The sequence below is a fragment of the Manduca sexta genome, chromosome 2 (assembly GCF_014839805.1).
Source record: "Manduca sexta isolate Smith_Timp_Sample1 chromosome 2, JHU_Msex_v1.0, whole genome shotgun sequence".
Classification (NCBI taxonomy): domain Eukaryota; kingdom Metazoa; phylum Arthropoda; class Insecta; order Lepidoptera; family Sphingidae; genus Manduca; species Manduca sexta.
The window spans coordinates 2,430,982-2,455,943 of NC_051116.1; the positions used below are offsets into that span (position 1 = coordinate 2,430,982).

General features: G+C 36.3%; 1 protein-coding gene across 1 annotated transcript; it reads left to right on the top strand.

Annotated features, from left to right (window-relative positions):
• Positions 1–3,460: 3,460 nt before the first annotated feature.
• LOC115454230 lies at positions 3,461–19,407 on the top strand (the record flags this gene model as incomplete). The annotated part of the gene is given in 9 exon segments (XM_037436962.1): positions 3,461–3,555; positions 8,311–8,578; positions 9,357–9,473; positions 10,565–10,644; positions 11,257–11,362; positions 13,228–13,371; positions 13,794–13,875; positions 13,992–17,155; positions 17,157–19,407. Coding segments are annotated over 9 exon segments (5,394 nt in total), but the record flags the coding sequence as incomplete, so codon positions are not given.
• Between the last annotated feature and the right edge of the window lie 5,555 nt (positions 19,408–24,962).

Below are 24,962 nucleotides of genomic sequence, written 5' to 3' on the forward strand. Positions count from 1 at the left end.
AAGTTTAATTAATTTGTCAAGAGAATAACTTTTATCCTTTCAACTCAATAGGGTATTTGACTATGTTTGACTGTGTGCATTTTAATATGTAACAGCAATTGGTAATAAAATTAAGTCCTTTTGTGAAAACAGTATTAAAATTCGATAAGAAATGAGGCAGTAATTCATATTTCAAATATTGCTACGTGTCGGAGTGGGCGCGAAATAGGGATATCGCCCCATCTCTCTCTTTCTCACGCCTCGTAATTCCCGATTACGTCATATGTAAGTATTTTGACCCATTTTTGTTTCTTGACACTCGCCCCATAACCTAAGCTCAATGGCTTATATCTTGTAATTTTTTCCCAAGATTTCAATGATTTCTTCTATTTTAGAATTAATATGACGTACATTTTATGACAGTTATAAATCAAAAATGAAATACCTTATCGTCAAGTAACTTTTCAAAACAAACGGACCTCTATAAAGACATTAAGCCTATTATAAAGCCTTCGATCCATTGTAGATTGTTTTTATTGCATTATCAGATAACGTGACGGTCGGCTCCCGTTTTACTGTCCGATCTAGTCACTGATAAGTATTTTACTGCGTGTTTTAATGATTTTGTATGAAATATACACAGTATGAACATTCCATAAGTGGGAATATTTTAAAGGTGCCTATATCTCATATACGGGACTAGCTAGACCATTGATTTCCAAAGTGGTCCAAGTGGACCCCAGGGGTCAACGGGAGACGACGGGGGTCTACGTTGGCGTGACCTAAAATGGGGGTCCATAATTCGTAAGCGAAGGTCATGAAAATTTATATCGTACGGTTGAAAGGCAAGACATTTGTTTCTGACACTAACCCCCATATTCATAAACGTTTTTTATCTAATGACGGAGCATTGCTGTGATAACAAGTCTGTTTCTAAGTGCGCGACGGCATGGCAGCCTTCGCAGTGCGTTCATAGGGACGTTGTGATTGGCTAATATTGAGATACAACTTGAATCTAATTGTCTGTCAGGTAAACAAAGCTGAACTAATAGTAAGCTGTCAGATAAACAAAGCTGAACAACAGACTTGTTATCACAGCAATGCTCAATCCTTCGATAAAAAACGTTTATGAATAAGGGGGTAAGTTTTCATACATATTTAAAATCAGCACTTTTTCTATGTTTTTAAACTAGTTAAATTCGAACAAAAAGTCGCTTAAGACGATTACCCAATGATATGGATTTAATAGTAAAGATCTAATGTTGGCTTATGTGCATATCCTTCGGGGATAAATGCATAATGTTGTGTGTGTGTGCAGGAAGCCGCAAACAAAAACTAGTTTAACCACGAGCCTCATGCTCTCTAATGAGTATTATCGTATTCACGTAGCTTCATCCTACGCATATGCATGACTTCCTTTAAAATGCACGTAAACTTTTACTTTCGCCGATAGTGTGGGGATAATGTCGACGTCACGTCATGCGCTCACCTCGGTCTGGGAGGGATTCGGTGGGGGTTGAGGGGCCCACACCTCACAGCTATGTTTTAATAAGGTTTAATAGGTGTTATTTGTATAAGATTTTCAGAATTTTACCGGTTTGTGGATTTTTCGTTAAGTAATGTTAAAGCGCTGTTGTATTTCGATTTTAATGATAATACAACTACCATAATTAACGCCTTATGTTCTAAATGCGGGTAGTTCAAGTAGTAGATTTGAGATCCAGAATGAGTGGTTACAATCAGGGAAGCCTCATGGGAACCACTTAATTCACTTTAATTGTACTGTTATAGTTGAAGGCTTTAATTTTCTCGAAAAACAGTTCAATTTGTCCCCCACACACCTACGTCCGTCCACGCCACTGGGTGGTCGGTGTATATTGTAGCCATTGCCTCACTAAATAAGGCGTACTGTTCGTGCGGCGGTTATCACGTTATCAGCCGCTTTCTCTGCACGCCCTATCTGCGATCGTAGATCGTTCCATATTCCGTGCGGACCAGGCTTTAGCTGGAAAAAATCGGTGGCCAGTATTATATAGAGATTCTAGACCGTTATTCTGTTTTCGAAATTTAAAAATTACTGGCCGTTATTATAAATAAATCGTTCTATTTTTGAATACTTTTTTTATTTTACAACTTTGATAATAGTCAATTATATCGACTGAAATATTGCGTTCCTTGAAAATCGTCGTTATTATACTGAACTTTCTGGATTTATACAGCGATTAATCCCCTAAAGCGACTAATTGGAATAAAGTATTTATTGCTTACTTTATTTAGTTAGAAGCAAAATGTAAACAGTAACTTCCTAATACCAGCAGAAGCCTAATATACGTTCTTCCCACCCCGTAAATATTGATAATTTAGTACCCTTCCAGGCATGTCCTGTATCAAATGCGATTGTGTTCAGCGCTCCACATTGCAAGTGGAGCGGATGCCGCGTCCTGTACTCCTGTATTACTCATTAGCTCTCAGCTATTTATGGTCTAACTTAATCAGTTATTATTGAAATTAGTCTATTTTGTAACTATTTGGTCAGCAACAATTTACAAAAACTTATGTACTATGTGCCGCTTATTTATGGTTCTATGAAGCTAGGAGTAAGAATACAAAAAGTTGCTCATTCGAACATGCGATTTAAAAAACATCCAGGTTGTACAAGACTGTAATATGTCCTTGACATTGGGAGAGGTTCAATCCCTACCAAATGGTAGTATCGAAAATAAATACGAAAATTCGTGGATGGAATTAAACACATGCGCTACCAAACTATGTAAAAAAAAATACGAACAAGTATGGCCAGTATTAAAAAATTACAAACTATTCCAATTTCAAAATAAAAACCAACACCACAAAACAATATTAACCCTCCAATACCTTGACATTCCAATATCCATAAACACGCGTTTGGCGCACGTTTAAATGCAGAATTCTCGCACGCGTCTCCCATTTCATTAGCCGGTCGCGGCGGCCCATTGTTGTAGCACACTAACCCTGCGGTCTGGGATGAAACGCGACCGGGCCGAATTGACCATTGTTGTATGGCAGGGTTATGTGTACCGGGATATTTACCTGAATTGGTTATGATTTTTATTTGATTAGTTTTATATGGCCCTTGAAAAAATCGCATCAGAGAACAATCGAAATGTTTTTATTACACTTTAATATTTCAGTAGTAGAACGAAGGCGAAGTGACAAGCTAGTATTTGAGACTGCGTAATAAGTACTTCATAATACCAACCCTGTGTTACGTATATTTATAGTTTTAACTTACCCCCTATTGGGAACAGAAGCCTTTTTTCCTACATATCTGAAATTGTCCATAAAGATATCAGATGCGAAATTAACCAATCCATTCATGCCAGCGTTGTGGACTCGAGCTTAAACCCTCTATAATAGAGTCCCACTCCCAGCAGTGGGTCTGGGCATCGGGATGCATGCAAATATATTATTATTTTTCTATAGCTTTTCGTTTCTTTCACAGGGCTACCTTCATGTTTGGCGGCGGGACGCGACCTTCTCCGAGGAAGAACTCTCGGAACTGTTCAACAATGTCGAAGATATCTACGCTTTCAACAGGTAAGAACTAAGGTATTACTAAAGGTGCGTGTCCACCAGAGATGTACGAGAGTTCAGCGATTCGCTAAACATCTGGCAATAGTACCACTTAATGTCCCAGACTCGCTTGGGTGTTAAAGGGCTTATGGCAAATTTCTTATCATTTGAAACCTTCGCTACAGGTCCCTATACTTTACTGGAATAGCTGTATAGCTGGAATACCACTTTAATCGTATTTCCTACAAATATTTTAATTTTTTATTTTTAAATGCTTGGTTTGCCCCCTATCGCATCATGGGACGGAAAACATAACACGAAAAGATTATGACTCTGGTTCTACCTCTGCCTACCCCATCCGATATAAAAGCATGCTATGTGTAATACTATATAAATATTTTAATAATACTTAAATATACTACTACGAGACTCCATACCAATAAAAACCCGACATGTCTTCTGGAACAAACTGATATAAACATTCCGATTGCGCCATCTAATGTGGAACCGCGCGTTTTTTCCATGACATATGATATTAGGCGCCCTTCGGCTCACCAGCTGGCCGAATCTATATTACATGCAGGGACGGATTTAGGTTTTTTAAAGTGGGGGGGTAAAAATAAAAAAATGACGTTTCCAAATAGTTAAGATAATTGTTGACACATAAATGAATTTGCTCCAAAAATGCTATAATTTGAATCTTTAAAATTGTCTGGTTATAATTTGCAAGAATAAATTTTTCTTTTTTTTTATAGGCTGTAGATAACCTAAAGAATATGTAAAATTATAATAATGATAAAATCTAGGTATTTTTATTTATTACCTATATCAAAACATTAACTGTTAAAATAAATTAAATAATGACTCACTATAGAAAATATTTGTATAGATATATATAATTATATATTTTAATTTTGAGACAGCACGTCTATATAGTACATTAATATTTCTTTCTAATATATTTTTTTCGAAAAATAACTTTTCTTGGGCTATATTCTCTGAATTCCTATTGCCGGGCTTAATCGCAACGATTACGTAAAAAGGGAAAAGTTTCATTAGAAGCATGTTGCAGAAATTCTTTAGAGTTTAAACTATTCTGCTAATGTTAAACCAAATTAATCACTTACGTAGGTACATGTTTCTATTACGTTAGCTATGGGAAATGGTAAAGGGAAAAGCACCGATTACTTTTAGATTTGATTTCCGTTTGTGTTAGACGAGAATTTTTTTTTTAAATTTTAATTTGATACGTATAATGTCTTCCTAGATTACGGCCAAGCGATTGTAAAAACTAGACAGGCACATTAGTTCAGACTAAGACTGGATATCCAATAGCATCCCATTCTCAACGTTTCTAACGTCCTAGTGACAGCAAAGTCTATAAAAGTGTTTTTGAAGTGATAATGTCATTTAAAATGCACGATATAATTCTGACAACTATATAACCACTGCCTCTTGTCAGTCGGCATTATATAATCTTATTTTATTAGTCGGTGTCCCGGTTTGACCAGGAAAATAAAAACCCGCATTGGAGGCGCCACTTTTGCTTTTTAGTTGTAAGCGATGCCAGTACAAGATATTAGTTATATTTTTCACCGTATCTTAGTGAGGGTGTTTTTCTTGACCGGGTTAATAGAGTATAAATATAACTGAACTATACTTTGCCGGGGTAATGGAAACCTAATATCTGATCCAGCGTCAATTTTGGCATCGAATTATAGAAATATATTTTTCCAAATCCACCCCTGGTGTTGGGGCGTCGAAATAATAGCAATACTCCCGCGTGGTTGGGGTACGAACGTACGAAAACGCTGACAGGCCATCGCATTACTCAAAACTTATACAAATCGATCGCAGTGATGTTTGAGTGTACGAATAAATAATAATAAATAATACAGCCCTGGGCCCTTATTCTGTATGATAGTGTAAACGCGTAACGCGGCCGTGTCATGTTATCTTCGAGAAATGTGCGTGGAATGGTATTCTGTAAGCCAAATTTCTATAGTCCTAAACATGATGCGTTATGTTACGTGCTTGTTACACACTGTCAAAATAACGTGCGGGATAGAGAGTAAGGCCCCTGTATTATATACTGTCCCACTGTTGGGCGCGGGCCTCCTCTACTACTGAGAGGGAATAGGCCTTAGTCCACCACGCTGGCCTAGTGCGGATTGGTAGACTTCACACACCCTCGACATTCGTCTCGGTAGTAATAATAATATTACACTTTAACTTTTCCAAAGCGACGATAGTTGGGAGTGGAACGGACTGCCGAGACGAATGTTCGCAGGTTCTAAACTCAAGGGCTTACCTCTGACTTTTCTAGTGATGTTTGTATTCTTTGTAAATTATCGCTTGCAACATCGTGCAAAGAAAACATTGTGAGAAATCTGCATACCTGAGAAGTTCTATTAATTTTTTTAAGGGCATGTGAAGTCTGCCAATCCGCACTAGGCCAGCGTGGTGGACTAAGGCTCTATATCTCTCAGTAGTAGAGAAGGTCTGTGCCTAGCAGAGCGACTGTATATAATACAGGGTTGATATGGTCACATTTACAATGGAGAAAAAAAACACAGAACACAATATCGAACAACTGAAGGATTTTAAATATACTCACAACATTTGAATTCAAAAACTTTACCAGAAAGACCCGGTGTCCACTTTTTAGTATAAAAATATGCTCTAGTGGCCAATCTTTTAATTACTTTATAATTAAACCGGGTTCTGGTTTACTTATGGGCTAAATGTCATCAAAATCCGTTCAGTATTTCTAAGTTTACTTCTAAAAAACATCCTCACGAATCGGCTTGTGGCCCATTCGTGTGAAATCATCCGAAATTAAAGTCTCAATTTATAATTCGAGATAAAGCTATACAGGAGTAACGTATTAGTGAAAAAATTTCCAGAAATTAGCCCCTACAAATCTACAAACAAACTCACAAACCTTACTCTTTGTAACATTAGCATAGATGGTAAAGCAAATTGAGCAGCTATTCCTCGTTGTAACTTTAGTATAAGTACTTACATTGGTAATATACATTCGTTCATCGTAACATGCTAAATATGGATTTAATCAAATCACCAGAGTACATCATAATAGTTAAATATGCTCAATTTTATATTAATCAAATCACAAGAAACCATACAATATCCAATTACGTAACAATCTTGAGGTGTGAAGCGGTCAATTAGCCAAGTAGAGCTGACCCCAATACGGCAGACGTTAGGCTCGTAAACTAATCGCGGTTTTGCAGCCATGGGGCCTTATTCTCTATCCCGCACGTTATTTTAACAGTGCGTAACAAGCACGTAACACAACACATCACGTTTTGGACTATAGAAATTTGGCTTACAGAATACCATTCCACGCACATTTCTCGAAGATAACATGACACGGCCGCGTTACACGTTTACACTATCATACAGAGTAAGGGCCCTGGTTCCAGTTTATCATGTGAATGAATTATTACTAATATTATACTTAATGCAATAGTGTAAGAAAATGTTTGTCAGAAGTAAAGGCAAACTTTGATTTATGGGTTTGGATGAAAATTGACATTCAGGGAGGCCATGTCCTATTCATTTGAGTTTAAATTTTTTTATACGTGCATCTGCCATGCATGTTCCTTGCATCAGGTGGTATAGAAATAAATACATGCTGTTGAATATACATAAGTGATTAATGCTTATGTAAGATTTCCTTTGGATTAGTAAAACTATTGTCTATATCCACCACCAAGCAGCATTTTGCAATGAACTTATTTTATATTCAGATTACTAGCTACAGGACTGAGTTTAATTATGTTTCAGGATCACAATTGCGGTTCAATGACTTTATGTTTGGGCTGATATAGTATTTAGGGACAGTATAAAAGAATATTTTTCCGTTTCACCAACTTATTTTAGGTAGTTCACTACAATCATAACAGATCTTTAATTATAACCGCCGAGTACAATTCTAGGAATACATGGAACGGTAAACAAGCGTCCCCTGCAAGAAGTCACGTTTTACAAACTACGTAGCTCTTAAAACTTCCAAACAATGCTCCTTTGCCACAAAGAACGTTGTTGAAACACGAAAAAGTTCAAATTACACCACAGTTCAAGAAAAGAATTCGTACAAAATAAATTACGAGATTGTTTGAAATTTTTTGTTTGTTTTCTTCGTTGTTTTAGATTATGATTACTGGCCACTTTTCTTTAAATGTTTAATTTCGAAATTTAAATATTTTAAAAAATTGGCGTAACAGAAAATTTTCTGGAACTACAAACAATTTTACTATTAATTTAAAAATGGAGGTAATGGTACCTGTAGTTGATTAACAATTTCTGTCGTCTATCCATAATACAAAAGGAAACATCACTACGCTATCGGTCTTTAGCGAAAAGGAAATCTCGATTTTTATTATTAATTTAAAAATAGAAGCGAAGGTACTAGATTGACAATTTCTGCCGTCTATTCATGATACGATAGAAAACATCAATACCCTATCGGTATATGCGAAAAGAAAATCTCTTAACGGCCTAAAAATACGCGAGCAGTATTTACTTATTCGGGGCAGTTTTACATAAAAAGCGTTAGTAATAATGATCCAAAACTTTAATATTTAAACACAGTATCTAAACTAGTTGCATGTAGAATCTACTGAAATCTAATGGTTTGTTAAACTTACACGAAGTTCAACATCGAAATAAAATTTGGTATTTAGAGCGAATTAATTTTCTGTTCCGACGTTTCAATATCTTTTCCCTCATCGTCATTAATTGCGACTTTTCCAGATCTCTATGCCAAGAGCTGAACTCGTGCCGTCTAGATGCCACGTGCATCGCTCGATGCTTTGTAGACAACACCGCTGGGTTCGCCGTCTACACCTCGTACTGCACCGGCTACCCTCGGACTATGGAGCGGCTGGCAGCACTGGCTTCAAAGCCTCAAAGTGCTAGAGCGTTCAGGGAGCGACAGACGGAGTTAGGCCATATGCTGCCATTAGCGTCATATCTTTTAAAGCCGGTGCAGCGGATATTGAAGTACCATTTGCTGTTGCAGGTTTGTTAATATTTCCAACTCTTTACTCTTGATAAATTTCGTTGCAAGATAAAGACAGATTTGTGTTTCCGGAGACATGACGAGCTTCGACGCTCGGTGTCATAATATGCGAGCCACTGCTGATCTTGGTACAGGAGTTGTAGTGGTGGGTGTGAGGGCAAAAGTCTCTGTTGTTTGTTAATTTTATTTATATCTTAGCTATAAACTTTATTAATAGGTATAACAAAAAATATTACGCTCATTCTAAAAGGACGAAACATTGATGATGTTAGTTAATAAGTGATTTAATTATTACAAACTTTTATTCACAACGGCATAGCTAAGCGGTTTCTTTCAGCTTAGTAGAGCGTCATCTGTCCATCTACTTATTAGTCATTTTCACGTTAGGTCTTTTCATAGTACGATGTATTTTACTAATCCCCTACTACATAGAGGTATTACGTTTAACGATCTGGCAGGTTTCACATACCCCCAAAAATCTTATAGATAGCTTCTCAGGCATGCAGGTTTCCTCACGATGTTTTCCCTAACCGTTAAAACAAGCGAAAGTTCACAAAGAATACACACATGACTAGAAAAGTCAGAGGTGCGTGTCCTTGGGTCTTGAACCTATTAGTCTTGTCCGTTCCACTACCAACTAATCTATCGCTGACTTACACTGTTAATACCTTTAGAAAAGTCAGAGATGGTGTCTTGGGTTTGAACCTCTGGACATTGGTCTCGGTAGTCCGTGCCACACCCAACTAGTCTATCGCTACTTACACTGTTATTGTTTTAGAACGTGGTGAAGCAGTGCGCCTCACGTGAGACGGAGTACGCGCTGCTGAAGATGACCGGCATTGCGCAGCACATCGACGACATGAAGCGCAGGCACGAGCACGCCGTCCGGGTGCAGGTAAAAACTTATACCAGCTCTGTATTACCCCACAGCTGGAGACGTATCTCCTCTACTACTAACCGCATACACAAAACATAACACCTTTGTCCCTTAAGGGGTTGGCAGTCCCAGACTCGACGCTGACTCTGAGCTCAAAAAACTTGTTTCCCTGATTCGGGATTCGAACCTAGGACCCCAGAGCGTAGTTGCACGCAAAACAACTACGTCACTAAAAGTAACTAGTTGCTTGCGCTTATAAAGAGAACCGTTTTTTTCACAATGCTCTCTATTTTGATTAGTTTAATGGGATCGGATTGAAGATTAAGAAAGGGATCGCTTATTGAAAATGACGGTAAGAAGTTGTAGGTCGTTCATCATCAAAGGCAGCCTTAGGGGGAGGCGAACCGGGCAACCGCTCGCGACCTCGCGCTTCTGGAGTCTCCAAGTATCAAGGAGTGCCATTTTTACGATTCTACCAACGAAACTTTTAACTTTTAATAATAATAATAATAATATCAGCCCTGTATTATATACTTGCCCACTGCTGAGCACGGGCCTCCTGTACTACTGAGAGGGATTAGGCCTTAGTCCACCACGCTGGCCTAGTGCGGATTGGTAGACTTCACACACCTTCGAAATTCCTATAGAGAACTTTTCAGATGTGCAGGTTTCCTCACGATGTTTTCCTTCACCGTTAAAGCGAACGATAAATTTACAAAGAATACACACATGATTTTTTAGAAAAGTCAGAGGTGTGTGCCCTTGGGATTTGAACCTGCGGACATTCGCCTCGGCAGTCCGTTCCATACCCAACTAGGCTATCGTCGCTTTTTACTAGGCTATCGTCGCTTTTAACTTCTACCGGGGAATTATTTTTTGCTCCGTCCGGGACCTCGTAACGTTTTTTTTAGTTACACGTGGAGCTTCACGTCAGTTTAGGTCGCCATTGTTCATCATGCTGGCAAAGTGTAAGATTGATCGACCTCACTTACCTTCGAAATTCTGATTTACATCTTCTAGTTCCTCACAATACCATCATTAACTATTATAACTACGAGTATAATTAAGCATAATGTTGGCAAAGATATGAAGATGATGTTCTGTTGCAGGAAATCCAGTCGCTCCTGTACGGCTGGAGCGGCCCCGACCTCACCACCTACGGAGAGTTGTGCGCCGAAGGGACATTTAGGTATGTCTTTTTACACAGTCTGCTCTTTGCTCCTGTTTATTAAGTCACCAAAATCTGTACGTGCGTTTTGTCTGTAAGTTTCTCCAAGCCAATCTCTAAAACAGCTAATATACCTATCTAATTTTAAAGTAAGATTCATTGAGACGTAGAGGTCTATTTAAACAGCACCTTTTGTTTCTGAATATCAAGCCAATGCTTAAAACAGCTTATTTACTTATCCAATTCTAAAGTAAAATTCATTGGGAATCACCAGGGCTTTCAGAGAAATTGTGTCTGTTTCTGCAAAGAAATTTACACCTACAAACTCGCAGTCAATAGTTATTTTTCAAATTTTATTGTTGCATTCGATAACCCGCGATGCAACACCTATGCTGCACAAGACCAAATAGACTGATTTGTTTCATACGATTTAGAACTTATATAAGAATAATAATTTCAACCCTGTATTACATACTGTCCCACTGCTGCACGGGCCTCCTATACTACTGACAGGGATTAGGCCTTAGTTCACCACGCTGGCCTAGTGCGGATTGCTAGACTTCACACACCCTCAAAATTCCTGTAGAGAATTTTTAACTTACTCAATATAAATGTTATCATGGTTTTCCGCAGAGTGTTCGGCGCGAAGGCGATGCGTCACGTCTTCCTCTTCGATAAGATGCTGCTCGTCACCAAAAACAGAGAGGACGGCATACTCGCCTACAAGTCGCATATTATGGTATGTATCTATTGAAGTTCCATAGCATGATTTTTATACGGCTGTACAATTTTTATAATAGCTTAAAGGCAACCGATCAAATCAACTTTAAAAAAATCACAATTATAAGGTGAGGTGGGGCAAGTGCGCCGACGGGGTAAGTGCACCTACCCTAAAAAAATCGAGAACTATTGATGTTATACAATTACCGCAATCTTACATCTATGCTACTAACTGAAATACAGTTCCACTAAAAAAAACATAAATGGCTATGTTCATTTTAATACGATTTATTCGCCATTTTATTTTAGGTGTCATTTAGACCTGTAAACCGAGATGACCCCGTGAAAGATAACATCAAATATTCCAAGATATTTAACATATTTCTGTAAACCAGTAAGGTGAATACATAGTTTAAACCTATTATTTTAACTTCCTGCCTGAATTTTATTTATATATACTAAAATAAAGGATTTTTTAACAATGCGAAAAAATGTACCTAAAAATTGTCGAGTAGGGCAAGTGCGCCACAGTTAATAGTCGTATGGCGCACTTGCCCCTGATCCATATATAGCCAACCTTTTTGAGAATAAGTTTTACTAATATGAATTATTATTATTAAAATGTTATATTTAACAGCAGATTTTTTGTACTCAAGGTATGTTGTTTTGAGCCGACTTAAATAAAAGGGCGTATTAGTTAATTCGTTTTTACAAAAGAAAAACTGAAATACCTTGGTCTAGAGCAACTTTACGTGAATAGGTTGCAACTGTTCGATCAGGCACGTTATCTGGATATAATGCAGCTAAAACATATCAAATGTCATAAGGCCATATTCTAAGTAATTGAGTTATAACGCATGCAAAATTGTTAATTCCTACATTTTTGTATGTTTTTTTTAGTTTTTAGAAATAAAATGGATTTTATATTAGGGCTACCATTTTTTTATTCCAACATATCCGCACACAAAACTCTAACATAGCAAAAAATTATATATCAAAAAAAATTCTAAAATGTTTTCAAGCCCTGATTTACATATATATGGCGCACTTACCCCGAATTTGATTTGACAGCCATAGTTTGTTATAATATTGAGTGATTAAAAATTATCCAAGAGCAATGCGAGTAAAACTTATTTCTCTATGGACTAAAGTGAGTGTTTTCTTTATAATGTTTCATATTGGCGTTTTTTTTACACAGGCGCACTTACCCCATTTCCGGAGGCAAGTGCGCCTACTACCATTTTTTACTTTGAGCAAAATATTATTAATTTATGGTCCGATTTCCTTGAATGGCTATAGGTTGTTATCACAAAATACCAAATATTCTTAAATTAATAAAATTACATTCTTAAGTCAGCACAAAAAGAAATTATTTTGCATTGAATCCAGCTATGAAAATTTTATGGCGCACTTCCCCCGACTGACCTTAATTCATTCATTATCTATGATACCATAGACAAGATATATGTTAAACAAACAGCTTTTGGCTTCAACCTCTCCAGTAATAGTCAAAACTGCAATTGCTTTTTGTAATCTGTTATGATATTCGGTCATATTTATGTAGGGTATTCTCAAAGTAGTCCAGGTGGATCCCCAGGTGTCTACGGGAGACTTTATGTTTGCCTGACCAAAAATAGGGTTTCATAATTCGTAGGCAGAAAATAGTCCACCGGCACCAGCAAAATTAAAAAGTGGTCTATGAGATAAAAGTTTGGGAACCTCTGATGTAGAAAAATAGTTTGCCATCAGTTTGCCTTCATTCAGATAGTCAGTCATTCATAAATTCGTTCATTCAGTCACTCGTTCATTCACTCTCTCGTTCATTCGCTCATTCATTCATTCACTCACTCACTCATTGAATACCTAACCGAGTTGTGTGTGTAGTGCAACGACATGATGCTGGTGGAGTCGATCGCGGGCGCGCCGCTGTCGTTCCACGTGATCCCGTGGGAGGCGCCGCGCGCACAGCTCACGCTGCAGGCGCGCTCGCACCGACACAAGCGCGAGTGGACGCTGCTGCTCAAACGGGTGAGGACGCCTTATACTAATACCTGATTGACTGATGAATTACTTTACGAATAAGTCGTGCACGAATTCTTTATATTTATTTCTTTATATTATATTATTTGTACTGGTGATACAAAAATAATAATAGAAGACCTAACTAGTATGCTTCTTCGAGTTTACATGACGTCTTCTTCTTGAACACTGAACAGTGGGAGCCCTTTGTACATTACTTCGCCAAACCTATAAGTTATTCTGTAAAGAATATTCATATAACTTGCGTTTATATCATTTTTATTTTTTGCTTCATTGCGTAGAGCCTATTTGTATGATATCTACTTAAGAAATGTCAGATATTTAAAATATGTAAAGAAAATCAATTTATGACTAGGAAACCGCATGTGTGCGTGTAAACTCGTTTTTTATAGAAAAAATTTATATTTCAGGTAATATTAGAGAACTACAACGCCGTCATACCATCACATGCACGCCAGCTGGTCATGGAGCTTGGACAAAACAAAACAGATGGTATGCCAATTATTATTAAGGCCCTTAACGTCATTCATAAAAGTACTTCTATCTATAATTGTTACACATAGAAACAAGAACAACGAAAATAAAAAAATATAATTTTCTACTTTCAGATGATATGCTAGCGGAGAAATCTCACAACCTGATAACCCAAGCGTCCATGAGGAAGCAATTGTCAGCACCAGAGTACCTCGAAAAGCGAAAACTGGAGAGGGAAAGGCGGAAATCCTTTGAGAACGGCGTCAGAAACCGCTTGAAGAAAGCCAATAGGAAATACACAATACCCAACTCAAGAACTGAGAGACAGGATTGTGACTGCACCCAAGTATCAGCAGAGAAAGGGACCGACTACACTTGTGAAAATTGTTATATAGATTTGTGTTCGGATTGCGAAACAGAATTATCCAAGAAGATCGAAAAATGTCCGTGCCGGCAAGAAGATAGTGATCTAAATGGGGAGAAATGTCCAGAATGTGTTAGATCTCTTCATTACATAGACGCTGGTAGCGCTGAACATTTAGAAAGGAAGCCATCTGAATGCAAATGTTCTGATTTCAAATCTTCGCAAGAAAGCTTCGGCAAAGAGTTTAGCGCATCACTGACAAATACCAGAGGATACCACTCTTCGGACAATATAGTACACTACAGCGATAGTTGTAAAAGTAAAGAGGATTTAACTGAAAATAATTCCTTACTAAATGTCAGGAATATTCCAAAAACATGTCTAAAATGCGCGAAAATTAAAGAAAATATTGTTGTAGAATCTGTCACTACTTTACATCCGAGGAGATCGAGATGTAATGATAGTGACAAACATAGGCCAGATACGTTAAGGTCTAAATCGAAAGACGATCCCCAGAGGTCGAAATTAACCAAAATTGGAACATGGAGGAGAAAGTCTGAGCCAGGCTTACAACAAAACTCGGTTGGGAATCTTCTAAAGAAAGCCCAAGACAGTGATGGGGAGAAAAATGACGCAAAAGGCAACGAAAAGATAGAATTCGAATGTCGAAATTGTGGATCGAACAAAATTACGAAGAAAATTAAATCGAATGATGGAACTATAATATCTGATCCAGAATTAGACGGCAGGAAGAGGGGAGTGAACACACCGAAAGGAAATTTAGAGATAAGAATGTACAACACTAAAAACATACCAAAGAAAATATCCAAGATAAAAAAGAATAGAGCTAAAGGTTTACGTCTAGGATCAGATACTACGGCTAAGTTCTACGCTGACTTTTCTACTGATGTCTCCACTGAAAATATATTGCACATCTCTGAATCTACCGATAGTCTAAATGTTGACAAACCTAAAGATAATATAGATACTACTGCAGTACCTGAAACCTTAAGTAAAGACGAAGATATAGACGAGGAGACTTATAAGAAATTAATAGAAAAGACCGATTCGTTTAAAAAAAATGAATTGGAAAAAGTGAAGTACTTAAATAAACAAAAGGTGATAAACGAAGGTTCGGAAGCTGAGGACAAAACATGTGAAGAAAGCAAAATTGAAGAAGTGGCTGAAAGCTGCGAAGAGGCGGAGCAACCGTTGGAACAAATAATTTCCCAACTGCTAATGCAAAATAGAGAATTCCAGAAATTAATAAAGAAACAACAGCAAAGGAACAGCGCGCAAAGGCGACATCAGAGACTTATGAAGTCTCACTCAAATCCAGAACCCGTTGTCTTAGCGAAGAACCTAGATTCGGGTAAATTAAAACCGAAACACATGAGACAAACATCTGAAAACCTGGATTTGAATCATGAAACAGACTCCACTGAACTGACTCAGGATGTAGAAGAAAAATATGCTACAGAGGACGATCACATTTACGAAACGTTAAGAGTAGACGACAGAGTGGATGAAAGCCTACACAATTTGAACAGCAAAAGCAAAATAATACAACATAGCTCACACTTAAGTAGGCCTAAAAGGTTGCCATCTCCGCCAAACCCAGCTCAAGAAACTGTTGAGACACTTCCTCCCGAATCTGATTACGTGTACTTAACATTTGATCAATTAAACAAAGTGCAAGATGATGGAATTTACGATGTTCCAGTGAAATCGCCTAAAAGAGTTGATCAATTACCTGCAGACTATTACGTCACTATGGAGAAACAAGGACCAGCAATCACAGATGAAAACATATACGATACCCTTTTAGAAGTCTGTAAACGCAAAAAAGATGTTGCCACGGCTGTAATTGGAGACTATTTGCCGATGAGCTCTGATCAGCAGAGCCCTAACACTCCAGAAATTTGGCTTAGCCGACAAAAGGAACATTTCAATGTCTCCCGAGATAGGAAATCTGGATCCCTACCTCGGAGTTTCCAAGTGGTAACAAGCACTCAAGAAGAAAATAACTTAAGTACGTTTAAGTGTAAACCTAATAGTAATAGTAAGACATACTTAAATCGAGATGGTAAAGTTATGAGCATCGATAGGCCATTTACGATCGCATCGGATCAAAGTGAGATTAGTTACGATGACGTAGAAAATTACATGAGTGAAGGAGACATACTTAAGTTCAACAAGAATTCGAAAGCAAATGAGACTGATTATGCACAAAATATAAGCCAATCCACTTTGGAACTAGAGGAAGAAATCGATAGATGCTATAAGAGCAACTTCGAAGAAATTAATTTGGATAAAAACAAAAATGAGAATATCATGGCGTCACAAGGAAATTTGAATAATTCTACTACCTCATCATGTGAAGTTTTAACGGCAGAACGAATTGACGATAAACCCGTAGTTGAAAATATTCATCCTGAACACAAAATATATAAGCCTACTAGTAACATGTTGTCACTTAAAAACGTCTTAAGTCGCTTTAAAAATAAAACACCTAATAAAAACAACGAAGAGGGAGAGATAAATGCTAATGAACAAAGCAGTCCAGATAGCACAAAATCTGACACGAAAAGTCCTACAAACGAAAAGCGATCTGCTTTAAATCCTAGAAGCTATTCTAAAAATCTACTGCAAAGGTTTAGAAGTATTATAGGCGACGACACTACAGACGATAATCAAAATAAAGCAGAATCTACTAAAACTCAAACGTCTGTTACTGAAGATAATAAGAACGTCATTAAAGTTGTAATTACCTCGACCGATGCAAGTCCTACTACATCTACGATAGTGTATTCTGTTAACAGCGATATGCTTAGCAAGAGTGTGTGCGAACACACTTCGTTGACAGATAGTCAAAACGAGAAGAACAATCTAGAAGCACTGTCACTCAGCTGCGATAATATCACGAAGAAAACAGAAAAAAATCCGTCCATCCTACGAGAAAAGCATTAGCATGGTGACCAGTATATCTAGTGCGATAGCTTCACCACTAAAATCTAACAATAGTTCCTACCAAAGCTTAAACAAATTACCTATTTACATGCAAGGCAGTAAACTGTTAGGGGCAAGAATCGCTCAGTCAGATTACGTCGATCCTATGACGTTATCTAGCGAGAAAGCTGCACTTAAAAGCGTCAATGTACTTATTAATAAAAATGCCGTAAGACCAGACAGTCTTTTTTCAAATTCTTCATTCGTCACTACGTCTAGCGAAGGAGTATATCAGGAAAGTAAAAGTATTGTTACTAAAAGTACTGTTGAAAAGGATAAAATAGAGATCTCTCAAATTAACCCAGATGAAAGTTATTATGAAAAATCATTTGAGAAGATTGAACAAGTGACGGATGAGGACGTGTTTAGAGACTCGGCGGTGTATTCTGACCAAGAAGATGAAGAGGCAAAACCTGAATCGAACAATGATAAAACTTCGGGTAAAACTATTGTAAGAACTTCTAGTGTTAAACGAAAATCATCATTCAAAGTCCAAAATACGGTAGTAACTACATCCACAACGGTTAAAACTACCGAAAAAATAATTGATAATGGGCAAAAAACAATTATTAAAACGAAAATTGCTCCACCAGTCCCAGTGAAACCGAAAATAACTCAAATGCCTGTAAATAACTTTCCTACTAGGAATATCAGTAAAAACAACCTATTAGTTAAGAGTTTAGAAGAAACTTCGTCAACAGAATCAATAAGTACGAAAACAATTAAAAGAAACACGAATTTTAAGCAAACTATAGAAAGATCTATTTCAACACCAGGTGATCAAAAACCCAACAACGAAAAACAAAAAGTAGACGAAACGAAAACAATAAAAGAGGAAGAAGCACAAAGCAGTAATAAATTTAAAACACAATCTAGTAGTAATATACAAATAAAAAGACTGAGTTTCGAAAGGGCTAGTTTAGATTCGGCAACGCGAAAGATCAAAACGAACGAGGTGAAAAAGACAGTCGAACCACCGAAGATAACTTCTAAATCTGTTTTAGAAAGACGAATGGAGATAGAGCAATTAACTAAAAGTCAAATCAAAACTAACCAATCTGTTAAGAAGCCCCAGATCGCGCCAAAATCTGTCAGTACTAAAATGGCATTTGAAAGGAGCGTCAGTCACAATGTGGCCGAAACGAAAAGTCAATCCGTTGAGAAAAACATTCCTTCAAGCAGAAACAGTGGGGAACAAAATGTAGAAGAAAATGTGGACTTAAAAGGTAGTTGGGTGAAGCAAGTGGTGAATAAATTCCAATGAGCTTTATCGAGTGATACGATGCATTTATAAAGGTTTTGTGTATTAGTAACGAGTCGACAGATTTTGAATAAGTAAATGTAATCTTTGAAATAAAAAATATATTCAAAATATTCGTAGGTACTGAAAGTATAATTATTTAAAACATATTACTGCTTGAATTATCATTTCATTTTAAATCAATTATTACTTATGAATAATCTTTAAAATCATAGATAATTTTTGTGTAAAATTCAATTTGTCCGACTCGTTAATAAATACGAATAAATTATGATTCCGTCTGTTTTATACTCCCTTGTTTAAATACCTACATAACTTTACAACTAACGTAGACGATTAGCTCTTAAGACTAGTAATATTTGTAAATTACATCATTTCATCATTCTATCGTGCCATAGATAAACTACTTAATTCTACTATTGTCATTTAAAAATGGAATAAAAAGCAAACGAGTTAAATATAAAGCATGCATAGACCAAAAAGTAAAGAAGTTAAAGCATTTTTTTGCACAATGCATATTTTTATTCATCTTACATTTGGATTTTTTACAAGTTATAAAACTTGATTACTTATTGAAGTGTCACTTTGCTTAGAAAGTTCAATGTGCCAATGAAATAGTAGAATTTAGTATACATAATAATTATATTTTGGCAATATGTTAAACACGAGTATGCACAAAATATACATGTATATATAGATCTGTTGGTATGCTTATTTTGCTGTTATAGTAATGTGCCATCGCAAATATAACGAAATTGTGTTTGTCAAATTCGACACGTGGATGACTTAAAATTATTTATTATTTTTCATTAGTAATTAAGTTTGTTTCGTAGGTACTAACACCAAAAAATCACAGAAGATTGTTTGAGTATTATTATTTTTTTACTAATAAATTTATGAATTATTTTGCTGTTTATTTTTTTATTATTATTTTCATACCATCCCAAAATGACTTCACTGTAGTTGATCACTAAATATATTTTTGAAGTTTGGTATTAAAAGTTATATTCGTAAAACAGTGTTTAATTACATAGCCTTTTTAAACAAAATATTAATTGTTTTTTTTTTTACTGAAAACTCTAGAACAAGAGACATGAAAAGAAAATCAGATTCCCATTCCATCCCCGTAGGGTTAGACTGAGACACAAGTCACAACTGTCCATACATCGTGTTGATAGTTGGTACCCGCATTCAGCATAAAATCCAATCTTAATTTATTTTCCATTTTCTTTTTAAAAAAATAAATAGTCCCCGGTCCCTTGAACTGAGGACCCAGCCATTCATATTATGAATTAAAATGCATATATAGGCCTTTGTAAAGTAGCGTGCGAATTTTAAACAAAATTAAAATTATCTAAGTATACAGTCCAGTCCGTGGGGAAGAGCGGACGGTTATGTTGGACTACTCCTTAGATCATGATTTTGTCACCCGCATTGCTATGGAGGGAAGTGGACAATTAATATTTCCAACTCCTCCCTATCTATTTGATTAATTTCGTTGCGGTATAATGACATATTAGTTTTCCCTGAGATTCGCCGAGCTTCACTACTCGGTGTCATACAATGCCAATGCTGATCCTGGCTTACAGGAGTTGCAGTGGTGGGTGTGAGGGCGGGAAAGTCTCACTAATCTTACGTCCCAGCATGAAGTATCCTGGAATGAAGACATTTGATCGAACATCACGCTGAACTCAAGTCCTTCACAATGCTATCACTATACAGGGCAGTAGCGAAGGGTCCATATACTCCGATTCCTATCGGCTTTCCTTTCGTAAGATTTTATTATCTTTAGAACGATTAGCAGACCGCCTTTATGCATCGCGCTCTTAATAAAATAACGAATTATTCAAAAACTCTTAATTTGTAGAAGACGTCCAAAAACTCATTTCTGTTTGCTACCTTTTTTCCCCGCTTTTTTTTATGCTATAGCTTTCATTTTTGACTTATCTTTTTTTTATTTATATAGTTGCAATGGAATAGGCGTTTATCTTCCATCTCACCTGATGGAAAGTGTAGATGAAGACGAAGGTGGTACACGCCCATCAAAAAGAATCTTTAACAATTTCAATTGTATAGCAACTTAAAAAAGGTCGCAAACAAATGAGTTTATTGACGATTCCCACAAATTAACAATTTTGGAATAGGTCATTGTTTTCTTAAGAGAGCGGCATATACTAGTAACTATATGTCGTGTCGGGTTTCCTTACGGGAAATTTCACACTTCGCCACTGATACAGGGTCACTTTGATTTGTGAAATTGCGTTAGTGAATTAAACTACATACTCATCTAACTTCTGTTAACATTGTGCCAAAAATCATCCATGAATAACGAATGTTAAAAAAAATCTCAGTTTTATTTTTCATTTTTTTTTTATCATTTTGTAGTTTAATATGAATATGGCGTGCGTGTAAGTGTGTTTCTGACTAAAAGTGTTATGTTGCCGCTGCGATGAATTCTCTTATAGTAGTAGTGCCATTAGAGACCGTAAAAATAAGATTACTTTTTATTGAAAACTCGTCATTCGAAGCAATATAAAAAAATTTATATAAAAAAAATAGTCAAGCACCCTATTACGACAGAGAGGGTGTAAAGCAGTGGAGATGATTTAACAAGTGACCCATTTGCTCGTTTGAGGAAGACTTAAATGACTTTCATTAATGACGTAGTATCTTAAGACCTCGCATTAAGATCAAAATCTAGGTTTGGTAAAGTGATATAAAATTTTTCTTAAGGTCCAATCGAGGTTTCGTAAAATGGTTTTTAAAAAATCGGATTCTTTTCATCCCGGAGTTTCGCATTGTGCCCGGTAAGAACAATATTTATTACTCTGCCTACCCTAAACTAGGAAAAAGTCAATTACTATACTAATTTGATAATACAAAATCTAAACATAAACCCAAATGTTTACTAGTAAGATTTTCTAAAGCTTTTTCGCGGGTTAACGAGCGAGCGTCACGCAACGCCTTGGTACGGCCCGGCACCGTCAACTTCTCAAACTTACTCTATGTACGTCTTTGTTTATGGTTTATTTACCGGGAATTATGTGACTTTAAATTAAAAAGCGGCGATAGCCTAGTTGGTTGTGAAACGGACTGCCGAGACGAATGTCCGCAGGTTCAAATCCCAAGGGCAGACACCTCTAACTTTTCTAAAAAAAAAATATATTAGTGTATTCTTTGTGAATTATTGCTCGCTTTAACGGTGAAGGTAAACATCGTGAGGAAACCTGTATACCTGAGAAATTCAATGTTAAATCTATTTTAAATTGAAAGACTTTCCCGCCTTTACACCCACTACAACTCCTGTAAGCCAGGATCAGCAGTGGCACGCATTTTATGACACCGAGCGGTGAAGCTCGGCGAGTCTCAGGGAAAACTAATATGTCATTATCCCGCAACGAAATTAATCAAATAGAAAGATAGGGAGGAGATGGAAATATTAATTGTCCACTTCTCTTCATAGCAATCTATTTTAACTTGTGTATAATCGACGTGAAAATTTCGCCTCGGTGGCGTAATTATAATCCATGCGCGTTACACTGTCTTTTAGTCCTGGGTTCGAATCCCGGGTCGGCGGAAGTCATATGTCTGTGTCTAAGGATCGAATGGAAAAGTTAACGTCAATTTCGATATAAATATTATTGCTATAAGACTAGGAAGACGCTCTCCTAACATATGACACCTGTATAAAGTTATAATAAACCATCTATAACTAATATATATAATATAATGTACGTACAGGATCAATTTACCATTGCCTTTATAAATGAAACCACATATTTGCCTTACCTTTGATAACATTATGCTAAAATTGTCCATGAATAACGAATATTTTGCAAAATCCCATGTTTAGTTTTCTGATCTTTTTATTATTGTGTCATTTAGGGCGAATACGGCATGTGCGACACGCGTGAGTATTATATTATTTCTGACTGAAAGTGTGATTTTGCTGAATTCTCATAGTACTACTGGCATTAAGGTGTGCAAAATGAAATATATTAATTATTTATTCAAAACTTACGCTTTTATATTTTACATCTACGGTTCGAGTAACTGCTTGTAAAGTGTTATTTTTAAGAAAAAAACATGTGGTTTCATTTAGTAACACAATGTCGAACTTTGTATATAGTTTCTTATGTTTACGCGAATGTAAATTAAAATAAAACTATTTTTCGTTTTCATCGATATTAAAATTTTCTCCCGTTTCGAAGACTAGCCTTCGTGGTGTCCACGAGGTAAACAAAAAGCCTGCTTATTCTTTAATCTAAAACGCAATTCCCATGTCAGGATCACCTTTATGACAGTAACAGTAGATGAGTCAGTAAAATGATTTGTGTGGACGTCGCGTGATGGCTTCGGAAAGCGGATCTCACACGCAAGACACTGCCTGGCTCACGGTCTCGGAGCTACACATGTTTTATTCTACCTTATATTGTTTTTGTACTCTGGGTAATCGAGTAATTATTGAAAAAAAAATCTTTCAATACTTTTTAAATTCTTGAATGTTAAAATATTCATAAATATATCAATCACACGCACTTATAACCTTAAAATATAAGGATTTGTTGTGGGTGTTAGGAAATACGATCACTGCGGGAATGGAAAACATGGCTTTTCTGTCAATACTGTATGTCAATACTTTAGACGAATCGTGTTTATTTTTTTACCTTAACTAAGTCTACTAGTATAACAAGTAAACAAACAAGGCACTATCAATTACCTAATCAGATTAATATGTAGATAGATCTATTTGATCCAATACCTGTCGCATCTTATTAATTTTAGAAGGGGTATAATCCAGAAATGAGGCATTTACTATACATCAATGTTACAATTCACAATAGCTCCTAAAATATACATCAATTCTGTCTCATACGGACACAACGGAAACACCAGTCTCCGCGCCTATTTATCCTTACGGAAAAACTTTTTCACTCACAAACGAAACAAACATAGCAATCACTACACGTGCGAGAAGGACAAAAATAGGAAGCTACAAAAAGATGTTGATTAGAAACTCATTCGTTCACGAACGTGCGGCGCGCGATGAACTTTTGAAACAGTCTTTTAAATCGGTTCTATAATGGGTTCGACGAGTTATATGAAGCCAAAGGGATTCAGAGTGAAAAGCGGGTCCAGCGTGGGGTCTGATAAGGAGATGAACGGGAAGCTTAAGAAGAGTAAGATCAGGTCAGTGAACTATATAAGTATAAAAATTAAATTTACCAAAGAGGTCTAGGATTATATAGAGCGGACATTGGAAAGATTGTCGTACAAAAACTTTGCGCTAATGTGATGGCTACTCAATCTATCGCGAAATAACAAAACAATGTAAATACTTCATATTTTGTCCATAGGTATGATTTTCACGTTTTCAATGCGCATATTATCAAAGTTTCTGTAAATATGCTATAATTGTATTATTATCTAAGGACGTTGTGACATGTCACACAGATATTTCAAATAAGACAAAAATTTATTATCAATCTGTAATAACTTTAGGAGAACAAATTTCATCTTAATGCCCGTTCTGTAACTAACTATACTATTTAATGTCTTGGGAATTTTATATTTGGTTTTGAATTTGTATTAAATCAGGAAATACGTGGCTGGATGCAGGCCACTTCCAAGATGTTCTGAAAATCTCAGGGAAGCTATGGGTCCTACTTCTACATGGAACTCTGTATTGATGTGAAATGCGATACGAATACTAAAATGCTGTCAAATTAAAGTCAACTTAGGACCTCGTACTAGATCTGGCGTTCCGTACACTCTTTGTGTTTGACTCAATTGTACTGCAATCCGTACATCTGACTTTAGTATGATTTCAACATTGACAGAGCGAAACTCGAGTCTAAGTGTAAACCTGGATGTAAATAAAAAATATTAGTCAAATAAGTAAAATTATTTGTTGTCCAAGTTAATAAATAGGTTATAACAGTGACGTTTTGATTGCCATTTAAGTTCAGATTTAAAAAAAGAATGGTTTATATGGACGATCGTGTCTCTAACTTGACAAAGTATCTTATTTCGCTAATTATTAAACGCAGCTCCATAAACAAAGTTTAGTTTTTAAAGTAGGTTAGTCATTCCCAGTTTCAAACTATCTTCTAATCAAATTTCATTGAAATTAATTAAACAATTTAACCATAAATGCTTAACAGACAAACAGTTACTTTAGCATTTATAAGTACCGATAAAAATCTCGGTTGCTAAAAAGTCCCACTTTCAACGATCAAGGATCCATATTTTGATATATTTTTGTATAAAAACATTTACTGAGATTTTTAGTTATATCTTTTATTTTTAAAATTTATAATATGTAATGATATTATAAAATTCAATCAAAGGTTTTACTTCATATTTTTTTCATGACGAATTTAAATTTTAAAATTAGGTGGGCGTTCAACAGTTCTTTAAACAAATGAATCAATTGTGACCGAAGGCGCTGCGCAACGCCTGTCAACTGTT